The 21494-nt window shown below is 31.3% G+C and overlaps 1 protein-coding gene across 1 annotated transcript in view; it reads left to right on the top strand.

The window, feature by feature from the left end:
• The window catches only part of LOC129227723 (M-phase phosphoprotein 8-like), a 42507-nt gene that overhangs the window by 7434 nt on the left and 13579 nt on the right, over positions 1-21494 (top strand). Inside the window, exons 4-6 of the mRNA XM_054862326.1 lie at positions 559-774; positions 855-941; positions 3336-3493. Coding sequence (XP_054718301.1) covers positions 559-774; positions 855-941; positions 3336-3493 — 461 coding nt within the window. The remainder of the gene's footprint in view (positions 1-558; positions 775-854; positions 942-3335; positions 3494-21494) is intronic.

Below are 21494 nucleotides of genomic sequence, written 5' to 3'. Positions count from 1 at the left end.
TTTCAGCAACAATATTTGGTATTCTCTCAATAGACAATCTATTACCCCTTTCAAAAAGTTGAAATAATCTAGTTACTTCATGATAGCACCACATATCAAGAGCTGATCTGCTGCGTGCAGGTAAACAGCAGTATCTGCAGAAATCAGTTTTCAAGATATTTGAAGAATTGTGTGTTGGATTCAATACAACAATAGGGAAATGCTGGAATGGGACGTTTTTTTCACATCCTTTTTTTCAGCGGAAACCAAATGAGCAAGCTTGTACAATAAAGCTAACAAACAATAGATGAAAAAAAAATCATGAAAAAAAAGGAAAAAATTAAAAGTTTGCAGTTACTGCCCTTTACCTGCTCACGGCATTTTTGACATCTGTTGTGCTATCTCTTGAGTAATGAGATTAAATGAGGGGTAGATCACCTATTTCCTAAGAGCTTGTACCTAATATTTTTAACTTTAATTCAATTTCCTCTTTATTTTAAAAGAGTGAAGTTTTTCCCCCCCCCAAAACTTTAACGAGGTATTGAAAAGTTTTAATCTTTTTTATGCTTTGATTTCCAGGGTATTTATTCTGCTCATAAACATGGAAGCAATTCTGAAAGGAAGGAAAGTTACAAAAGTCACACTGACACTTCATCTAGAAAAATGTTTTCTTCTCTTTTGGATGCTGCTGTAAATGATGAGTTGGACAAAATTGACAGACTCTGCAGCAATCAATATGTAGTTAACTTTTCTCAGGAGGATGGTACTACTGCTTTGATGTTTGCAGCTAAGATGGTAAGTTTTTTTTAATGCATTCTTATGCAATTATAGTCATGAAAATTGTGTTGCTGTTTAATAATGGCTGTGTTTTATAGGGCCTATACAATGTGGCAAAAATTTTATTGAAAGCAAATGCTCATAAAGACAAACAAAATAATCAAGGAGAAACTGCTTTGATGCTGGTAAGAATTTATGCAAATGATGTTCTTTTTTTTTTCTTCTGAAAAACTAAACTGAGTTTTGAATTTTTCTTAGTTTGGTTTTTCAAAGTATTTAAACAATATTACAATCAGTTGAGTGTTTTGTCTGTTTCATATGCTTTTTTGAGTGTATGTATATAAGTTAACTATTAGTACGAATATTTTCTTTGAGCTTTATGTTCTTAGTTCTGAGAAACAGTTCAATTTAATCGAATTGTAGTTTACAACTTTAATAGCATTCGTAGTGAGGGAAACCAAACGCTTTATGTTGTTTCTGAAACACATAATTTCAAACTTTGGGCTTAAGTAATGTACTCTTAGTTCTATTCTTTTAAAAGTTTCAACAAAATTAAGTTACATTTTTTACAGATTACTGTGAAAATGAAAAAAAAGTAAATGTGTAAGAATGCATATAAATTTGTATGACACTAAATGATTTTTAATTATGTTTTTCTTTTGCTCAAATAGTTATGAAACTAAAAATCATATTTTATGAATATTAAAGATTAATTGACATTAATTGGACACTATTACTGTTCCACTTCATCTTTAAAATCAGTTTTGCTTATTAGATGATTATTACCATTAATTTATAACTTGACTTTAAGTTTGTCTTGTAAGAAACTATCAAATCCATTTACTACTTTAGAATAAAGTGATATGAGGAATTATTTGTTTTAAGAAAAACTCAAAAATGTTAAATGTTTTCTAACTGTCCATAGTTTATTTTGACTTTCATTTACAAGAAAATGTGCAACTAATGACAAAATTTTAAAAAGTGCTAAATTTTTATTCTCATTATCCTGATTACACTGAAATTAGATGTGTTGCTTAAATATTATTAGAAAAAATTAGCATAATAAAAAAAGATTGTACGGATAAGTAAAGTGAAAGCTTTTTTATAATTTATTTTTTCCAATCTATTAATATAAAACCCGAGCTTGTATTTTCAGTTTTTACTGCAAGTCTATCTTGTATTATTGTGTAACAATAGGAAACACAACATTGATAAATTTGCAATTACTGTCTCAAGTTTCGGAATTTCAAGTAGCCCCTTTTTCAATGCAAACAGTTTTGAGCTTCTGGATGTAAAATCCTCAAGAAAGAAAGAAAGAAAAGCTTATTTAGATGAAAAGTCATTCTGGATGAAATTCTGTCATTTTTCAATGACTTTACATCGAGAAGCTCGCAATTTTTTTGCATTGGTTCCTTGAAACCTCGAAACAAGTGTCTGCAATTTATTTGCTAATTTATACTTTATTAATGGTGTGTTTCCTGTTTTTACTGTGCTGTGCAAAGCTATATATTTGGTTCGTATCTCCTGTTACGTCTGCCATTTTCTGTCCTACTGTCAGTTCAAGCATATTTTTCCATTTATAGCCAGTGTGGTTACATTTATTTCCCCACATTTGGAGTATGCTGTTTAGTTTTGGTCTCAATCTCGGGAAAGATATTTCTGTATTGGAAAGGGTTTAAACAAAGATGGGCTACTAGATTAGTAAGGGGACTCACAGATTTAGATTATGATACCAGACTTAAAAGCCTTAATATGTATAGCATGGAGTAGAGGAGAGTCAGAGGAGGACATGATTAAATTTATCAAAATGAAAGATGTTAACGGATTAAATTTTTGCACGGAAAGCAGGATGAGAGGTCATTGTTTTTAAGCCATTCAAGGCTCAAGCTAACTTGGAAATTATAAATAAATTACTACTTCTGTAGGGAGGTGGGCGCTTGGAACAGCTTACTGGAAGAGGCAGAAATTAGCAAGTGGGTGGATAGCTTTAAAAGAGGCTTTTAAAGATAGCTTTTAAATCTTCATTAGGAACCAAGGGTGCCCATATGCAAAATTGTAAGGGGGGGGGGGGGCTCAGATATTTTCTCCATGGGTTAGGAGGGTATTTTCTGCATGGAAACCGATTTCAGGACAGATTAGAGTCATTAAAGTATTTCATTTTTAATAACTTATTCATTAATGGCTGGAGAATAAATGTTTTTACATTTTTGCAACGAAAAAAGTACCAAAAGCAAGGAAGTTCTAATTTCAAAGGAGAGGCTCGACCCCCCCCCCTTGCCCCCCTATATGGGCGCCCTTGTTGGGGACTAATAAACTGACTTGGACCAGCCTAGCTGGGCCCAGAGTATTGTATTTGTATTTTGTCACCTCAGAGTAACAGTAGCATTTCTTAATGTTATTCCTGGGATTAGATGTCTCAGTGTTATGCTGAGGCAACAATTTGCTGAGAGATAAGTCTAATGATTTCGTAAAAAGAAATAAAGCATCAGTTTATATGAATTAAATGCATGTATTGCTTTACGACTCAGACAAATGGAGGAGAGAAGCGTATTATAATTTGATATTTTTGTCTCCCATAGGCTTGCAAAAATAGACAACCTAGAATTGCCAAACTTTTATTAGAACATGGTGCCAATTTTGCAATCACAAATATTGATGGAGTTAATGTGCTTCGCATTACCAACCAATATGCTAGCGAGACGATACTTCATAGCATTTTAGTTGAGCATATCATGAGGTGAGTTACTTGTTATCAACATCAACCTATTTTTGGTGCATTATTTCTGTTTTTGAACAAAACACAATATTTAAAAATATGCCTCATTGGTTTGATGAAGTGATAGAGAAATAATGCTAATGTATTTGGTTTTTATATTTCATTAGTTTTTTTTCCTTTCCCAGTAACACTACTTCCATGATGACAGTTATTTTCAAGAAATAAAAGTTAAAATGATAAAGAGTAATAAAAAATTATAATGTTAATATTTTAATAAAATTCACTCTATAACCTTTGCATTTAAATACTTATTTATAAACATAGTTAGCTATAGTTAAGGCAAACCTAACCTGGCAGCGTTGTAATGCTATAATTAGGATCTGCATAGTTTTCAGGTTTGGTTTACCCTAGCTATAGATTGTGATAATAAAGTGCTTTTAAAAGTAGGAAACTGGGTTTTGACCTTGACCTTATACAGTAAAACCTGTAAAGCCTTGTAAGTTGACCACCTATCTAAGTTGACCTCTATTTTCAGGCACAGAACCGCAAGTGGTCAACTTACAAAGGTTTCACTGTAGTTGGAAATAAAACAAGGAATTCTGAATACAGTCAACACTCTATAGAACGACCTCCTATTACTATGACCCTTCCGTTATAGCGACCAGTACATAAATTCCCATTCTCTATTCCATAGATGCCATGCTATTTTAACTTCCATTAGAGCGTCCAAACTGAACCGTTTATACCATTATAATGTCCAAAACTAAGTTTCAATTTTTAAAATGTTATCAGGACTAACTATTTGAAAATTAATAGTAAAACGCTTTATGTTTCTAAAGGTAAAATATTTCCATTGAAAGGAATTATTTGTTGGTCTTGGGTTAAATAAACGATGCAGACCCCAAAGAGTTCCTATTTTTCCTACTTTTTAGAGCTCTCTCCTTATTTTCCTACTTTTTCATTTTTTTTCCTACTTTTTCTTTTTTTAGTATAGCGCTTCTAATTGTGCACTGATTCTTTATTTTCACAATGCCGCACCAATAATTTTCTGCATGTTTCAATTTTGAAAAGCAAAAGAAACAAGCGGATCCTGAGCTTTTCATTGACTGACAACAGTTATTACTAAGGAATGCTGCAGCGTCTGCATGTTTAAAAGTTAAATTTTCGCAAGTGACTTTTTTGCTGCTGCGGCGTTTATGATCGACTTTTCTTTTCATCGCCCCCACTTCAGTCCTACTGTTTCAACAAAACAATAAATAAATAAATACTGGCACATTCTGATGCAATTATACATTATTTACCCGTCAATTAGAAGCTTTAATTAAAGTAATTGGTTGACTGTTCAAAAAGTGCAGGAAAAGCCGAATTTCCTATTCGCCAATTTTTTTGTATAAATAATTAGAAGTGAAGTTGAGCTCTATTTAAACAGAAAAGCAATGTAAAACCTTAAAAAGAATATAAGGAAACAAAAATGAAAAACCTGTACAATGTACATATTTTATGGATGGTAGTACAAAATAAAAGCGACAGATAACAAATTCGCAAAAACAGACTACTTCAAAAATAAAACTGACTTTTTTCATACATAAATATGATTATCGGGCATTTTAAATCATAAGCATGATTACAAAATTTATAAAATTTAATTTTCTTTCCTTGAAAAGCGTGTATTTGCAAAAAAAAAAGAGAGAAAAAAGAAAACACAGCAAAACCTAGATGGGCAAAACGTTCCCGATTTTCGGAGAAAAATCGGAAATCAATTTCAATGCAAAATTTCGTTTTTATTTCTTCACATTTTTAAAAGTTGCGGGATAGAGTCACAAGCAAATATGTACTGTATATTTTTTCTTCTTTTTAATGGATATTTTCTACTCTGATATATCATTAAATATCGAGGAGTAGCTCATCATTTTTATGTGCTGCATGTGGCAATGCAGCATTTCTGAACATTTTAAATTTTTTTGACAGACTTACTCTTTTCGGGGTGCGGCAATTATACCGATGTGGCGTATCTACTGTAAGTTACTGTACTCAGGGGGCCTGATCAAAAGGAGGAGAGAGAGAAACAGATATATGCAGGCATTTGATGCCAGAAGCTCCCCCCTTACTCTCAATTTTGTGAACAATTTCCGAATGAATATTTTTGTTGCATGGTGAGGATTGAGAGGGAAACTACATGCCTTCTCTTTTATGCACAGAGAAACATTAGTATTGTTCATTTTCCACGAGAAGGCACTTGACTCCTCCCTTGTCACGTGGGATCCGATAATTCTATTTCGCTATTTTCGGCAGAAGGTATATTCGGATCATAGCATTTTGTTGTAAAAGCAGCAGTTTTTAAAATGCAAGAATAACCAAAATGACAACAGACAAGTAAAGCAAGTGATGTAATGGCCACCAAGACTTTTTTGCACATTAAAATGCACGCCCAAATTAAGGCTGTCTGGTTGTTTCCTTCAGAAGCGCGTGAATTGCTTACTGATCACCCCCCGTGTCAAATGGAACTCTGCGTTCAAGGAGGCGTGGCGAAGTGCCTTCTTGTGAAAAATGGACAATAACTGATCTTTGTCTGTAATAAAAATGTTATGTTTACCATACATGGATTTTTCCTTTATTTTTTCGGTGACAAAAATTTTGGAACAAGGAGGTATAAAATCATCAAACCAATAAAACAGTATTCGTTATTATTGTTTGATTAAAATTAAAACTGGCTCGTCATTTTGATTTTCCCCCGGGGGTGGCTAGCGAAGATGTATACTGAATGCAAATTTTATCTGAAAACAACAAAAACCGCACATACTTGTATAGTTAAGCATCAATTTTCCAAAGCCAGGGATTGACCTCACTGACCCACGTAAATGAATTGCCTGAAACAAAAATTTATGTTGAATGCTAAAAATACATAACATAATGCGAACCCTTTAGTTTACTTATTTTGTTATTTATTTAGTTTAATTATTTTATTATAAATTTTATGTCCCACATTTAAGAACAAATTTATTTTAATTCTGCATATTTTGTCTTTTTCCCTTTTTTTTTTTTCAAATTCAAAGATCTGCCCCTGTTTATGCAAGAAGAATGCATGTCAACTGCTGATTATTTTTAACTAAAACTAATTTGATATTTGCTTCGCTTTTTGTATCATAGTTTATGACAACAGGAGCTGAATGTGTTAGTATTTTGAAATGATAAATGGAAGCTCTCAAAGGAATGTTTTCGTTTTTGACAGAACAAATCTTTTCCAAAAATGGTTTTATTGCACCAAAATATGAGTTTTATTATTATTATTACTGTTTTTTCTTCTTTTTTTGTGATTGCTATATTGCAATTTATTCTTTCACATTAACAATTTTTATTACTGTATTGTTGAAAGGTGTTTCGTTGTTTGGATTTTACTTTCATATTTTTGTAAATAATATCTTTGTTTCCACCAGTTTATTTTTTATACTGATGATTGTCAGCTTGTTTCTTTCGTTTTGCTTTTGCGACTCGGTCTTTCATTAAATCACTTAAATACTTCAAAAGTACTGTTAGTTTATTTTTGGGACAGTTTTAAATCGAAAATACTGTTAGTTTATTTTACATTAGAAATAAAGTTTACACTAAATGTTTCCTCTTGACGTGTGTGTAGTCCTATCTCTTCCTATTTTTTCCTACTTTTAAAATTTTTGATTTCTTATTTCCTACTTTTTTCCGCCAAAAAACCACTTTGGGGTCTGATGATGAAAACCACACACAAACCGTAGACATTTCAAATTATATTTTTTTGAAAAAGTTTTCAAAAGCAGGAAACTTTTACAATGTCTGTAAGAGGAGAAAATACACTTGGAAAATTTCAAAAGAAAAGAAAAATTTAAAAAGATTGATAACTAATTTTAAAAATAACCAATTTATTTCTCTCTGTTATCTTCAATGCGTTTTGTCGCTAAACGTAAAGTTATGTGTAATTTATGGACAGTGTTCAATCATAAAATTTTAAAAAAAAGAAAGAAATTGAGAAATTTTTTAATAAATTATTTTATTATTTCATTAGTTTTTTTACTCTTTGGTAAACAGTGGTGGCTCTTGCCTTAAAAACGTGAGGGGGCCAGATCATGGGTGCACCCCCTCCCCTTGTTTTTGAAGGGGAAAAAAGAAATTTTTTTAATACTTAAATTTTATTACATTATTTTTTTTGTATTCAATTAATGAAATTAAAGGTAAATCACAAAATATATTAATCTTATGTTTATGTCCATGATTGTCGGCAGGATGGTGCACTTTCACCCCCTGACTTTCAAAAATAAAATTTAATTAACCAGATAAGGAAAAGCTGCAAAATACATCACGAAAATTATTATTCTCCCATTTATGTCCAGTACATTTTCTTGCACTGCGGTACGTCTCCCTTTCAGCACCGGTAAAGGAATGCAAGGAAGGCATTTTCACCCCCAGGCTTTTCAAAATAAATAAAATTCAAAAAGCAATATTCATCTAAAATTTTAATAGTACAGTCGACTCCCGCTACTACGGGATTCAACTTGTGCAAAATGGCTATAACGTGAGTTTTTTTCATGAGCAACAAGTTTTAAAGCTAAAATGAGTTTCTTCTCGCAACACGAAAATACAGTAAAACCCCTCCTAACGGACACCCCTCTTATGCGGACAGTTTTTTAACCCCCAGTTCCAATGCAAATAGCATTATTAAACCCCTGTTCTGTGGACACCTCTCTATTGTGGACAAAAAGTATTGTCCCGTTAGTGTCCGCATTAGAGGGGTTTTACTGTATTTAGAAGGGGAATGTGGTGCTAAATGTCGGCATCGTTTTTAATTACTAAATTTAGACTTCGTGAATGTATTTTCATCCTTTTAGCATTAATGACTGCGCAAACACCCCCACTAGTCTAAACATCGCTTTGTTAGTGTGTGTATTGAAAGTCAAAAAGTACATTTAAAAGTCAAGAAAAGACAATCCGTATAAGTTCAGAACTTATTTTTCATATGAAGCTCACAGAGTAATGTCTAAGCAAAATGCAAACTGTATGAAATTAGAATCTGTTCTTGTATTGTAGATTATAGACACAGTGAAAGAGGGGTGTTTCAATTGATAGAAAATGTTAAAAAGTAAATGCGAAGCAACTGTATTTAGAAATATATCAGAATAACTATCTAATTGCACAACAATGCGAAGCAACTGTATTTAGAAATATATCAGAATAACTATCTAATTGCACAACATAAATTGTCATCTTAAATTTTTGTTATAAATGTAACTATAATTGTATCTACTGCACAGTACTATTATAGTGCAGCGCTTTATTATGTACATACCGTACGGTTTTATTTTATGTGTCTATCTCCCATTGATTTGAGCATCGTAACAGAATTTTATGTTGAATAATGCAACTTAAAAAAAAGGTAAAAATTCAGTTTTTATGTAAAAAACGGTAATATACAGTTTAAAATGGTGTAAAAAATTTTGAAAGCTGTTTAAAAGTGTCTAAAATAAGTGGCAATGTAATAAAAAACATCATATGAGGCAGTGAGAAGTAAAGGGATGCAAGTGGCAAAATTAAAAATGTGGAGATAACCAGTACAAATGGTAGGTGAACCCCTCCTCTATCTTGGGGCAAGATATAGTACTAGTAGCCCTGGTAGGTTCCGGCATACAGCTTGATTTAGAAAAAAATTTCAATGAAAGCCTACCTAGGATTCGATCTTTAAAAGCATTTTACTCAAAATTTCAAAATGTCCACTTGCATCCCTTTGCTTCTTGCTGCCTCATATGCATATCCCTTCCCACCACACGAAATTTCGATTTACACAAGGAGTCTTGGAATGCATCCCTCGCTTAAGTTGGGATTAATTTTATTGTTAATCCTTTAATAAATAATTACTTTGAATTAGTTTATTTTTATATTTATTTTAATTCTTTTAATAACTAGTAAATTTGCGAAATTGAAGATCTGGAAATGAAAGTTTAGATGTTCCGTAATGTTTTTCAACGGGGCGGGGGGGGGGGGGGGGGGATCTAGCCGACCAATTAGCTGTAACTATTGAAAAATCTTAATTCAAATATTTGTTTTTAAAAGGAATTGAGATTTTCCCTAGCATCATTAAGATTATTTTTTTTAGTTTTTTCAAAACTAAAAAAAATAATCTAGGAAATTTATGATTTCTTCTCTAGATTGTCATTATAGTACGCTAATTACTTGAGGACAAAGAGTCAAGAAAGAAGCAAAAGGTCAAATCTTGTGCAAATGAAGGCCTCTTTTTTTTACTGTATGTTTATTTTACATAGCCTGAATTATGTCAGATAATTCAAGCTATGTAAAATAAACAACATACAGGCAGGATAACTGTCTCTGCGAATCCTGCTGCAAATATTGAAGTTCAATGCGTTGGTGTTAAGGGGAACACCAACGCATAGGGGGAACGCCCACAGACAATCCGCACCTCATTAACCCTTCAAGCGGCCGTGACGTAAAATTCCTTCACCCAGCGATGTATCGAAGAGCGGCCGTGTCGAAAAATTTCGCCATGAATATTCTTCCATAGAATTTTACTACGCAGCTGTTCTCGAAGCAGAATATTCAAGGCCAAATTTTTCGACACGGTCGCTCTTTAATACATCGCTGGGTGAAGGAATTTTACGTCACGGCCGCTTGAAGGGTTAATATCTTAACTTCTGTAGCAGATAATCCGCAGATTATACGCAGGACAATACGGTACAATCCATTTTTTTAATCTCAAGCAGGTGTGCACAAAATAGATAAAAGTTATAAACTATTTTCTGTTGGCCAGAGCCCGGGCCCTCTTGTCCCCTTCCACAAGCCACCACTGTTATTAAAACAAAGCATAACTTTGAGAAATCAATCTTGCATTTTAAAAAAATGACTAAATATCATGCAATATGTTATAACGACCTCTCGTTATAGTGACTGATTTCGTTAGGACAACAGGGGTCGTTCCTATGAGCTTCAACTGCAGAAAGGCGCAAATACACCCCCCCCCCTTCAAAAAAAAGAAAAAAAAAGAAAAAATTACGTTTTTTTTTAGCTTTCTTTTTTATTTTATTTTTTAAATATTTTTTATTTAATTATTTTTATTTCAAATATGTAAAAAAAAAAATTGAATTGTTATTATTAATATTACAGAAAAGTTCTGTGCAAAGCCAATAACATACACACAAACTAAATAAATAATTGAAATAAAATATAAACAGAATGAAATCAAATAAATAATTTAAGTTAAAAATAAATCAATAAATAAATTTAAATAAAAAAATTTAAAAAATCTGTCCCTCCCCCCCAAATTGAGATGGCTCAACTTGTGCCATACCCCTCTCCCCCTGTGGGCACCCCTGGTCGACTAGTAGCCACAGGGCTCATAGTCCTCCTATATCTCCTATATTTCCTATATTTTCACAATTTGTCAGATATTCTCCTATATTTCCTATATTTTCTCACTAACTCCTATATTTTTTTCATTGGATGTTAAATGCTACCCAAAAATCCAAAAACCTTTGATCCATTTTTTTCTTCTTTCTCCCTTGCACTGTGCACTCTTAAATCTTTAATGTTGGCATATGTACTCAACTTCTATTTAATTATTTTTATGAAATATACAAAATATAGATGGTTTTACTTGCCAATTTTAATTTGTTTTCAATTAATGATTTTACTTTGTAATTTTAATAGTATAACATGTTAACTTTAAGTGTACTGATGTAAAGATTTTGAAAGCTTTTAATTTTGTCACATATAATCTTACATGTAGTATAAATGACCGGTTGTAGCTTAAATGATTGTTTTTGAAAATGCATTTTCAAATTTTGGCAACAATTTAACTTTGAGTACTTCAAATGTTTCAAAAATCGGTCTTCATCTCAGATTTTTTTTTTTTTTTTGGCTCATTTTTTTTATCTACTCGGTTACAGGTATAAATTGGAGAGGATAATGGATGGTTCTTGGCTCCACTTGGGCTCTTCTAACAACCCTTTTTGTTTGACAGATTAAGTCAAATTCACCCTTTATATAATATGTGTACATATGTATATATACACACATTAACTGTAAGTTATGGGGTGAGCACCTGGTAATTAAATCAGCCATTTATGAATTAATTTCTCAAAAATGAAACAAAATCCAGTTTTAACATTAAAAAATTACAGAATATTTGAATCAAACATGTCCATTAATTATGTTTTTTCCCCCCTGTAAATAGTGAAACAAAGGGGAGGCAAAGTGTTGCACACTTTTTGTAACAATTTTCTTATACGTCCAACAGAACCAGTGAGACGAGAGAGACATGGAGTTGACTTTTCATTGGTAATGTTAGCATTGAAGCAATGAGGTACCAATACCGAGGACTATGGGTAGATTTATGACATTGAAAAAAGAATGTCCAAATTAATTATTATCTAGTTTCAGCAATCAATGAGAGATGCATTTTTCGAAGCACTTAAGTTAAAATCTGAATTTTGTAATTGCTTTTTCATACTGTTTTGTGATAATATTTTTTTAAATAATCAAAGAATGGATATTTTGAGTGTGCGGTATACTTCTAATAATATATCGTTTGACCAGAATTTAATAAAATTCTCTGAAATTGTATGTGGATTCTCGTTAAAAAAAAAAAGAAAAACACGCACACATAATTTTGCTTAATTGAATCAAAATTGTCTTTAACAAACATGATTCATATAAGCAACTGCGAGTACAAAAATTCATTTGCTCTCACATTTGTGACTCTTCAAATTGCTATGACTTCATGCACTATAGAATTTTTACTGATACTGGCGTTCTTTTTTTTTTTTGCACGGTGCTCCAAACATATTAGATGCTATACTTTTTGAAATTCCTATATGTTTTTATACCAAACTCCTTTATTTTCCCTTTAAAATTCCTATATCTTTTGTTATCAAACTCCTATATATTTTGCTATCAACCTCCTATATTTTTCCTTTTAAACTCCTATATATTTTTTTCCACCCACTATGAGCCCTGTAAGCCATTGGCTACAAGAATCACAAAAAATGGTAGCCTCTTCTGACTTTCAGAATCTATTTTTTTAAAAAATATATATTTAGCACAAAAATAAATAGCCTTAAGTGAGTTTTCTCTGAATTACATTGCCAAGGTGGGTTCGGCGGATGCACTAAAGATTGGAAGGCTGTTGTCACAGCACGATATACAATATGAATTGTTAAATAAAGAAACATATGGTCTTCACTTTTTTGGAATAATACTTGATTTTTTGATAGAAATTTTCATTGAAATGGTCACCCATTGGTTGACTGACAACCACTAATCTAGGGCTTTAGTGGAACAATATCAGTATCAAAGTATTGAAAAACATAATCTTACAATGCATGCTTCTCACAATTTTTTCTCGCTCCCTTGAGCTTGGAATGCTGAGTTCATTAAAAAGCAAAGGATAGTAAGTATTTTCTCTTGTGTTGAGTGAGTCTCAAAAAAGGCAGGAAAAACTATTGGAACTGGTTTTATGAAGGGCTTTTTATTGCATTAGAGCGTATGACAAATTTCTAATTATTAGTCACAAGCACTTAAACTACAGATGGTGTCTATTAAGAAACATTAGTTTCATACATAGTAAGAGGAAATCAAATAAATCTGTTATTGCTTCTCACTCCAGATGCCAGTTTGACAAAATCCCAGATAGCATGCTCACTTGCGGCAAGTTTGATTTTTTCTTGATATTATCTTGTTGTGTCAAACTTGACGTGACTGGTTTGCGGCAGACTTTCAGCAAGTTGGGGGGCACCACCGTAAACTACTCTTGCAAACGCTTGTTTGATGGACACTTGCTTCAATCCGGACACCCAGCGCATGCGCGGTAGTATGTAGTCTGCGGTTCGGCGCCAAACACGGAGAAGCAATCGAAGCAGGGAGCCATGATGGATTGACGAAGTAAGCTGCACGTTGGAACAGCAGAGAAAAGGTATTTATCAGTTTAATATTTATTCAAATGCAATTGTCTTTAAATTGTACTTCAGAAGAATGCACTGGTGTTTATATTTTTTTACTATCACGATTCGCGTCAAAGCATTTCTTTGTAGCGTAGCACATGTTTCAAGCTCAATGTTAAGCTTTTTAAACTTGATGTTTATGAATAAATTTGAATATATGCATACAGAATGGCTTAAATACAGTTGATAACAATTTTTATGTGACAGATTTCATCAAACCGTATGTTTTAATTCGATCGACTGTCGATGTCTTAAAAGGCCAAAATAAAGTTTCAAACTCGATCTCAAATATAACCTTAGTCGGTTTTTTTACGTTGTGTTGGCATTGAATCCTTTCTTCAAATTAATGGTTGATTACTTCATGCAAATAAAATGAAAATCATTCCTAAAACAAAAGCAAATCAATAAGTCTAGTTAATGGGAAACTTTGTTTATCTGCAAGTTTGCATAACTGATAACTTAACATCTGACCATCTGAGAATGTTCTCTTGCATTAAAATTAAGTGGGTGATAATATTACAAAGTAGCAGTTTGAATTTTTTTGTACTATGGTCATATACTACATAGTCTATTCCAGTCAAGAAAAAAAGACCTCTAAAAATCAAAGCAAATGATAATACAAGCAATTTTCCAAAATTGATACTCAAATTCTAATGTTTTGTTGTAAGTCGAAAATTATTTTCTTGTTATTAAATCATAAAGTTCTTGTAATTAACATTTCAAATATTAATTGGGAACTCCGAATATTCTTTGCAGTATTTATTTAATTAATATTCAGCTCATTTGTACTTTTAATATTTTTCACAATTAGTCAAGTGCATGCGGGGCAAAGTGAAATAATTCATTTCATTTACTTATTCAATCATTTACCAAATCACTTACGTATAATTAACTAATTTTTCCTTAATTTAATAATTCACTTATTAATTCACTCTTCCACTTATTTTCTTATGCATTCACTCTTTATTTTATTCACTCCTTTATTTTCTTTGTATCAATAATTAAATTAATTTATTTATTAGTTTACTGTTTCATTATCTTTTCATTTAGTGAATTATTATTTATTTGATCATTATTTTGTTCGAAAAAATTTCTCACAATCAAATAGAAAATATTTAATTTTTCACTTTGTCCCATGAGAAAAAAAACGTGAAAAACTTCTACTTTTTCTCGAAGGCTAAATTTTACTGCCAATAATAAAAAATAATGTTGTAACGCAAGTTTTATTTTATGTGTAATGTTATTTCTTTATATATTGTAATTTTCAAAACAAATTTCCTATTTGTTCATTTTGAAAAAGCTCAGTCATCTTAACCATTTCGCTTTGCCCCACATTCCCCTACTATTTGTTTTAACTTTTATTTTACGTTTTATATTGAAACAGTTCTTGACTCAGGTGTAATTTTTTGTCTGATTAATGTATAGCTGGGCCCAGAGCCTGTTGCTGGTCGTCACTTTTGTATTTGTATTTGTATACGAAAAATTAAAATATTTTTATTATTATAAAATAAAATAAAAAAAAACTGGGCATTTAAAATTTTTATTCCGAAAGGTTTTTTTTTTTCTTTTTTTGACAAACGTGCCCAGCAGGGCATGTTAAAATTTTTAAGAATTTTGTAGCCCTGACCTATTTTTGTATATTTAAATTTGTTAAAATTCTACTTTAACTTTTACTCTTGTTAAATTTATTTTAAGCACCGTAGAGTCTCGAAAATCAGATGTAGTTGGGGCTCATGCCTCCTCGGATTACAACGTAGCAAAATATTTCAATTTTCAGATGTTAATGAAAATCATTTCATTCTAACTAAAAATGTAACTAAAAACATTAACCACCTCAAGTAGAGCAGAACACAGAACTTTTAAGACTCTTTTGTATTTTGAAGATTCGGTTTGTCTGCTGAATAGGCAGTGTACTGAATACCAACTGAATATTCAATGTATCACTAAAGCGTTACTTTTGCTTCAATCTATATATTAAAATAAAATTCATAATTTTGTTAATTCGTTGCGAATTGTATTCCTCTTTGGTCTTTTCTTGAATACCTATTAAATTTATCCATTTTACCACCCTGGCAATGCCGACGAGAGGCCATGTCAGCTTAGTCGGAAACTAGCGACCCATCCTTTGAAGGGGCCCGGCTTGGAATGGCAGTAGACAAATTTAACAAGCTAAATGGGGGGACAGGTGCCAGGCGATAAAACCGAGAAGTGGCTTGCCTTAGCTCACGGCTGCCCCGCACCCTGGATCAATCGTACCTTTTTTTTTTTTAGTAAAAACTTCTAGACAGAATAACTACGAATATACAATTTGTTCTTCTCATTGAAGGAATATTTCACATCAAATTAAAATGCAGTAAATTAAATGTATGATCTTTTGTGAAATATTGATTATAAGCATTTCAAATGAATGTGTTTTCCTTACCGGACTCCTGTCATCAATCCCAATTTTCAAAATATTCGTGTATATTTCGTTCAGTATAAATTTTGCACGAAATAAAACACTGCCATTTTTGTAATCAGGGTCCCTTTCAGTTTTTTGATAGGAACTTCAAATTTTGCTCTGGTGAAATATGGTTATGTACACTTGGGGAGGGGGGGGGATACTTGTGAACATGGCATGTTTTACATAACATTAATCTTGAAAAAATCTCAAATAATAGCAGTCCCATTACTCGATCACTTGGACAAACATTTAGAACAATGAGATTTATGATTCTCTGGTCGAAACTTCTTCATTTGAGCAGCTGTTTTATGTAATTTCATCGTTTTCTTTTACTTGGGAAAACATATTTTAATTTGTTTAGTCAAACTTCATTATTGCAAATCGTTATATTGTTCTTTAAAATATGATGCATGTCCTGCATTTTTTCATCATTTTCATATGTGTCCTAGTCCTGTTTATATGTTCTCCCTAAGAAGGGCACATATAAGCAATTAAAAACATTCTTTAAAAAGTACATGACACAAAGAAAAGATTACCTATTTAATCTTGGAGATATTTTGGTGCTGCGAAATTGATAATATTTTTTTGAAAAATAAAGAAATGTAAAAAATTGTTCCCATGTGTCCCTTTCCTCCCTACAACTAATGAAAATTTGAGAAGCTGTTTTAAACAAATGGTTTAAAATTTAAAAACATTTCTTTGAGGTCTCTATACAAAAAAAGGAAAAAACATAACTTTTGTGTTTAACACGAGGCTTGAAATATACCTACGCAGAATGATTATTCTGATAATTATTGCAGGATTTTTTACCTTTATCGAAACAAAGTTTGCTTGAATAATTTCTTTTTTGCCTTTGGATTGCCAGATGATTTCATGTGTTTCATATGACTTTATTTCGGAATTTAAATTAAACAAAACTGTTTTTGCATATATAGCTTAACTGTAACTTAGTTTAGCTTCTAGCAATAACTTGTTTTTATTATTCAGAATATTAGCTCCATTAATAATATTTGTCTCCAATTTTAAAACTGGTTATATTTCTATAAAATAATTTTAGTCGACAATTTCAAAATAGTATTCTTGTTTGTTGACTTTACTTTGAGCTCTGGTTAAATGTATTAGCAAATATAGCATGTCCTGTTGTTTATTCTTATGTTTTTTTTATAGCTGCCTGTCAAAGGGTGTATAAGGATATATAGGAGCTAACATCAAGAAATAATGTGAGTTTTTGAGTACAACATTTTTATTTTTATTAATAAACTTCATAAATAGGATTTTTTAAAGCTGGGTTGTCAGGTTTTTGAGTAGTAACAGTTTTTCGCAGTGTAAACTCTTAAACCTCTAGTCAAAAATGTTTACCATATCTTAGTAACCACAACCTATCATATTTCCCAAGTTTTATTGAATTGTTTTATATAAAGTATTCAGCAGCAGAATAATTACTTTCCCTCTTATTTGCTTTCAAGGTAAATATTCATTTTCAATTCACTTTTAGGGGTCAAATAGGTATTCATAGATAATACTTAAATGTATTTAATATTTGGCAAAAAGCAGTTAGAGGAAAAAATGATTGTTTTTTTTTTAATAAGTGCATTAATTATAAATACTTTTAAGTTATTTGGACTGACTAGATAGTAAATCATTGTGAAAATAACATTAACGAGCTGATGTGTGCATCACATGACTTCCTTTTACACCAATTTAATGCTATTTCCCTATTATTGCAATTTTAATGGGATTCTCTCTCTAACTCTTTAAATATCACTAGCAATGGCCACATTGAAAGCAGATTTAAAAAAAAAAAAATCGCCAAATTTTTCGCCAAGTTGGCGACAAAACTTGGCAACCAAAAGACTGGCGATATATCGCCAAGTGACCGCCAAATTATAACACCACTTGAGTTTGCATCGAAATTAACAATGATTTCCCCCCAAAAAGGTGCAAAAGACCCCTTTAGAAACACCCGAATGCAACCAAAATAGGAGGTGCACAACTAGACCCCACTACGAGTCTATGTACCAAATTTCAACTTTCTAGGACATACCATTTTTGAGTTATGCGAGATACATACGCACATACATACAGACGTCACGAGAAAAGTCGTTGTAATTACCTCGGTGATGGTCAAAATGGATATTTCGCGTGTCTATACATTCTTAGGCACTTTTCCGCATGTGGTCGAATCGAAAAAAAAAACTCAGCATTCATTTGGGGGTGAGCAAAATGGAAATTAAGGGCGATTTTTGAGTGAAAATTTTTTCGCGAATACAATACTTCCTTTTTTGTAAAAGGAAGTAAAAAAGAATATCATGCACTTTGAAAATCTTATATATACACCCCATTTAGCATGTAAGCTAAATTAATGCATTTGGGCTACGTCAAAAGTATATGCTAGTTTGAATTTTTAAAGAAGAAAAGGGGGGAAAACAAAAATTTTTCAGTATGCATTGAAATCAGATTTTAAACTTGTCATTTCACATTTTACTTTTAATTCTTATCAAGTTTAGACCAACCAATTACCCATATAAAATTTCAGCAGGATTTATGACAGCTATTGCTAGTTTATAATTTGTATGTTTTTTTTTCAGTAAGCTTTTGTTCGCAAGCAAATTTGAACGATTGGAGTTTTTTAGTTGAAACTGGTATTGTATTTCCATCATGTTTATAAACCTAACCTTGTTTGGAAGTAATAAATCCTACAATTTTTGGGGAATGCTACAAGTAAGTCAGGATTTTTGCTTTGAGGAAAACTCGCCAAAGTAATTTTTTTCCCACTATTTATGGGGAATGTGAAGGCTGGATTATGCTATTAAACTATCATTTCTAAGATTTACTTAAAATAAAGTATGTCTTCTTTCGATCAAAGATTTTCAAAAAACGTGAAATATTCAGTGTTTTTTAAGTTTGCTGTACCTACTTTTAGTAATTCTCCTAGGTGTTTTGTTAGGTTCTTTCATACACAATTTTCATCATGTTCACCAACGATTCTATCAATGTTAAACTTAATTTTTATTATTGTTTTCATACTTTAGCTAAATTAAATTTTGAACTTCCATATGAGGCAGTGAGATTACAAAACTCCGTAGCTCTGCAAAAAAAGTTATTTTGCTCCGCATTTCACACTCGAGCGTTCAAAAGCATGAGGCATGACATAGTGCTTAAAACTGTCTTAAGTAAAAAATAATTATTTTTATGCTAGTGTTTAAAATGATTATTATAGCTCAAAAATAATTTTAGATAAGTGTTTTTGAGATTTAAAGTTAGCTTTTTGTTGAATTTTATGCAAAATACCTAGCTACTCCTCAAATTCACTACAGATCGGGGTTGAGTTTTAGACAGAACAGGAGGTTTTTACCGACCAAAAGTACCCTAATCTGTCAAAGTATGCTAAAGCTAAAAGTGTAATCAAACCAACTCATATTTACTGCAATATTAATAATGCATAAATAATAATAAGTTTTAATGAGTATTTGTATTTTCTCTGAAAGGTTCATTAATAAATATTTTACTTAAAACAAATTGCCCATAACTCGATTATGCAAAAACTTTCTTAGTAACAGTTGGTAGAGTTATGAAAAGAAATTCACTGCACTACCAAGACAACTAGTTTCAGTTCAATTTATAACTCAGAAAAATGTTATTGAATGTAATGTTTTGGTGGAAAAAAATAAAGAATATTTTTTTAATGGTTTTTGCGTTCAAGTTTTACATGATATTTTAACTCTTTTTTTTTACGATAGATTAAAGAATACTAAATTGATTAAATACATTCACTAAAATTTTAAAACTTGTTTTTTTTAAATTCATATTTTAATATAATATACTTTCTGTAACTATTTATTGCATTTCAGTCAATTATTGAACTATATTTTGAACACTTTCTTTTGCACACGTGCATAAATGCCAAAAAGTTTGGTTACTATTATGAAACAAAGAAAATGCGTACAATTTGGAATGTTTAATGATGAATTCAACTTCTATGTAACTAGATTAGAATTAGCTATATCATTCAGTTACATATATTTTTATATTTGAATGTTCACCATTGAATGAATATTCAATATAAAACATAACTTTGATGCATTTTGTTCTGTTTTTGATATTTTCTCACAAAATAGTTTCTCAAAAAATGTAGTTTTGGACAGGACGGTAAAAACCGTGGTTTTTACTGTTGTGTCCAAAATATTGCCAACCCTGCTACAGATGCTTGTCAAATTGTTTCTCCAAGGTTGGCAACCCTAACCCTGGAAGGTGCTGCTGTACAGCATGACTTAAAAAAAAAAATCAATGTTAGTCCACTTTGGACGTTATCTTTAAAGTCATTTTATTCAAAACTTGCATATGCCACTTACATCCCTCTGCTTCTCACTGCTTCATATGATGTACTTCTAAAAGAAGCTTCGCACTGTTTATATTTGCTATCATCTGAAAAATTATATTTTGGTACTGGGATTTTAAACTATTCATATTAGCTGAGACTTGTTCATTCTATTAGAAGGCTTAATCTGCTTTGCATCCAGAGTTTGGGGATCTGTAAATCAGTTCCTGATCTTGTAAAAATGATCGCTTATGTTGATGGCACAAGACCATAATGTTTTAACAGGTCTAGTTTGCATTTCAGTGCTGGCGATTATTTTTGCATTAAATAGTTTTGAGAATACAAGGCTAATTTTTCTTTTAAAACATGTTTCAAAAGTGAAAACGTCTCCAAAAGTAATAAAACTTACCAACAAAGATTCTTCTTCACTTTTTAATAGAAATAAAAAACAGAAATTGTGTGGTAACAAAAGCTCTCCATTGAAAAAAGATTTGAAAATAAATGCAAATATAACATTAAAAATATATTTCTCTTTAAGTTAACATTAGCAATTGGTGGTTTTCAAGCAGCCCCTTTAATGCGAGTAGGGTTCATAACTGGGGAACTATAGTTTATGCCTGTCTTTAAGACTACTGTTAGCAGAATTCTTTAATGAAAGTAAAACTTGTAATTTTTCTAAAATGCTTTTTTTTTTTAGGACACAAAGACATGAAGAAAAGTGTGAAGAATCAATGTATTATATAATATTCTGTAAATACTGTTGGACAATTTGTTTGTAATTATTGTTAATAAACAGTCTGTATTGATTTATTATAACTGTCTTTTTAAATTTATTTTGTGTTTGCTGAGAATAGGGTTACCACAAAACTGAAAAGTCTCCGTAGAGTAAAAGTTTATTTAATTGATGCTTGTGCCATATTTGTATATCATAGGGGAAAAAAAGTTCAAAAAATAATTTACTAGTAATTTATTCTCCATATAATTTAGTTTGAATTGTACATTTTAACAAATATATTTTATTAGAATAATAGCAAAAATTAACATTTCTGGAGAAGTCTACTGTATCAATTCAATGTTATTCAGTACAACTTGTACAATGTGTCCTATACCTTACTTTCTGTGCTCAAATTTGTTAGAAGGTCGCTATGAGACTGTGAACTAAATGCCAGTTCAATATCCAAAAACTAATTAATTTATTTAATAGTAATATAATGTTACATTGAATTTGGGATTTTTTTTGTGTTCATCTGCTTGATAATCAACTGTTCTTCATAAAATTAGATGAATGTA

This window comes from Uloborus diversus, chromosome 8 (genome assembly GCF_026930045.1).
Source record: "Uloborus diversus isolate 005 chromosome 8, Udiv.v.3.1, whole genome shotgun sequence".
NCBI lineage: Eukaryota > Metazoa > Arthropoda > Arachnida > Araneae > Uloboridae > Uloborus > Uloborus diversus.
The sequence above is the reverse complement of the archived record's forward strand: the minus strand, read 5'-3'. Positions and strand labels throughout refer to the sequence as shown.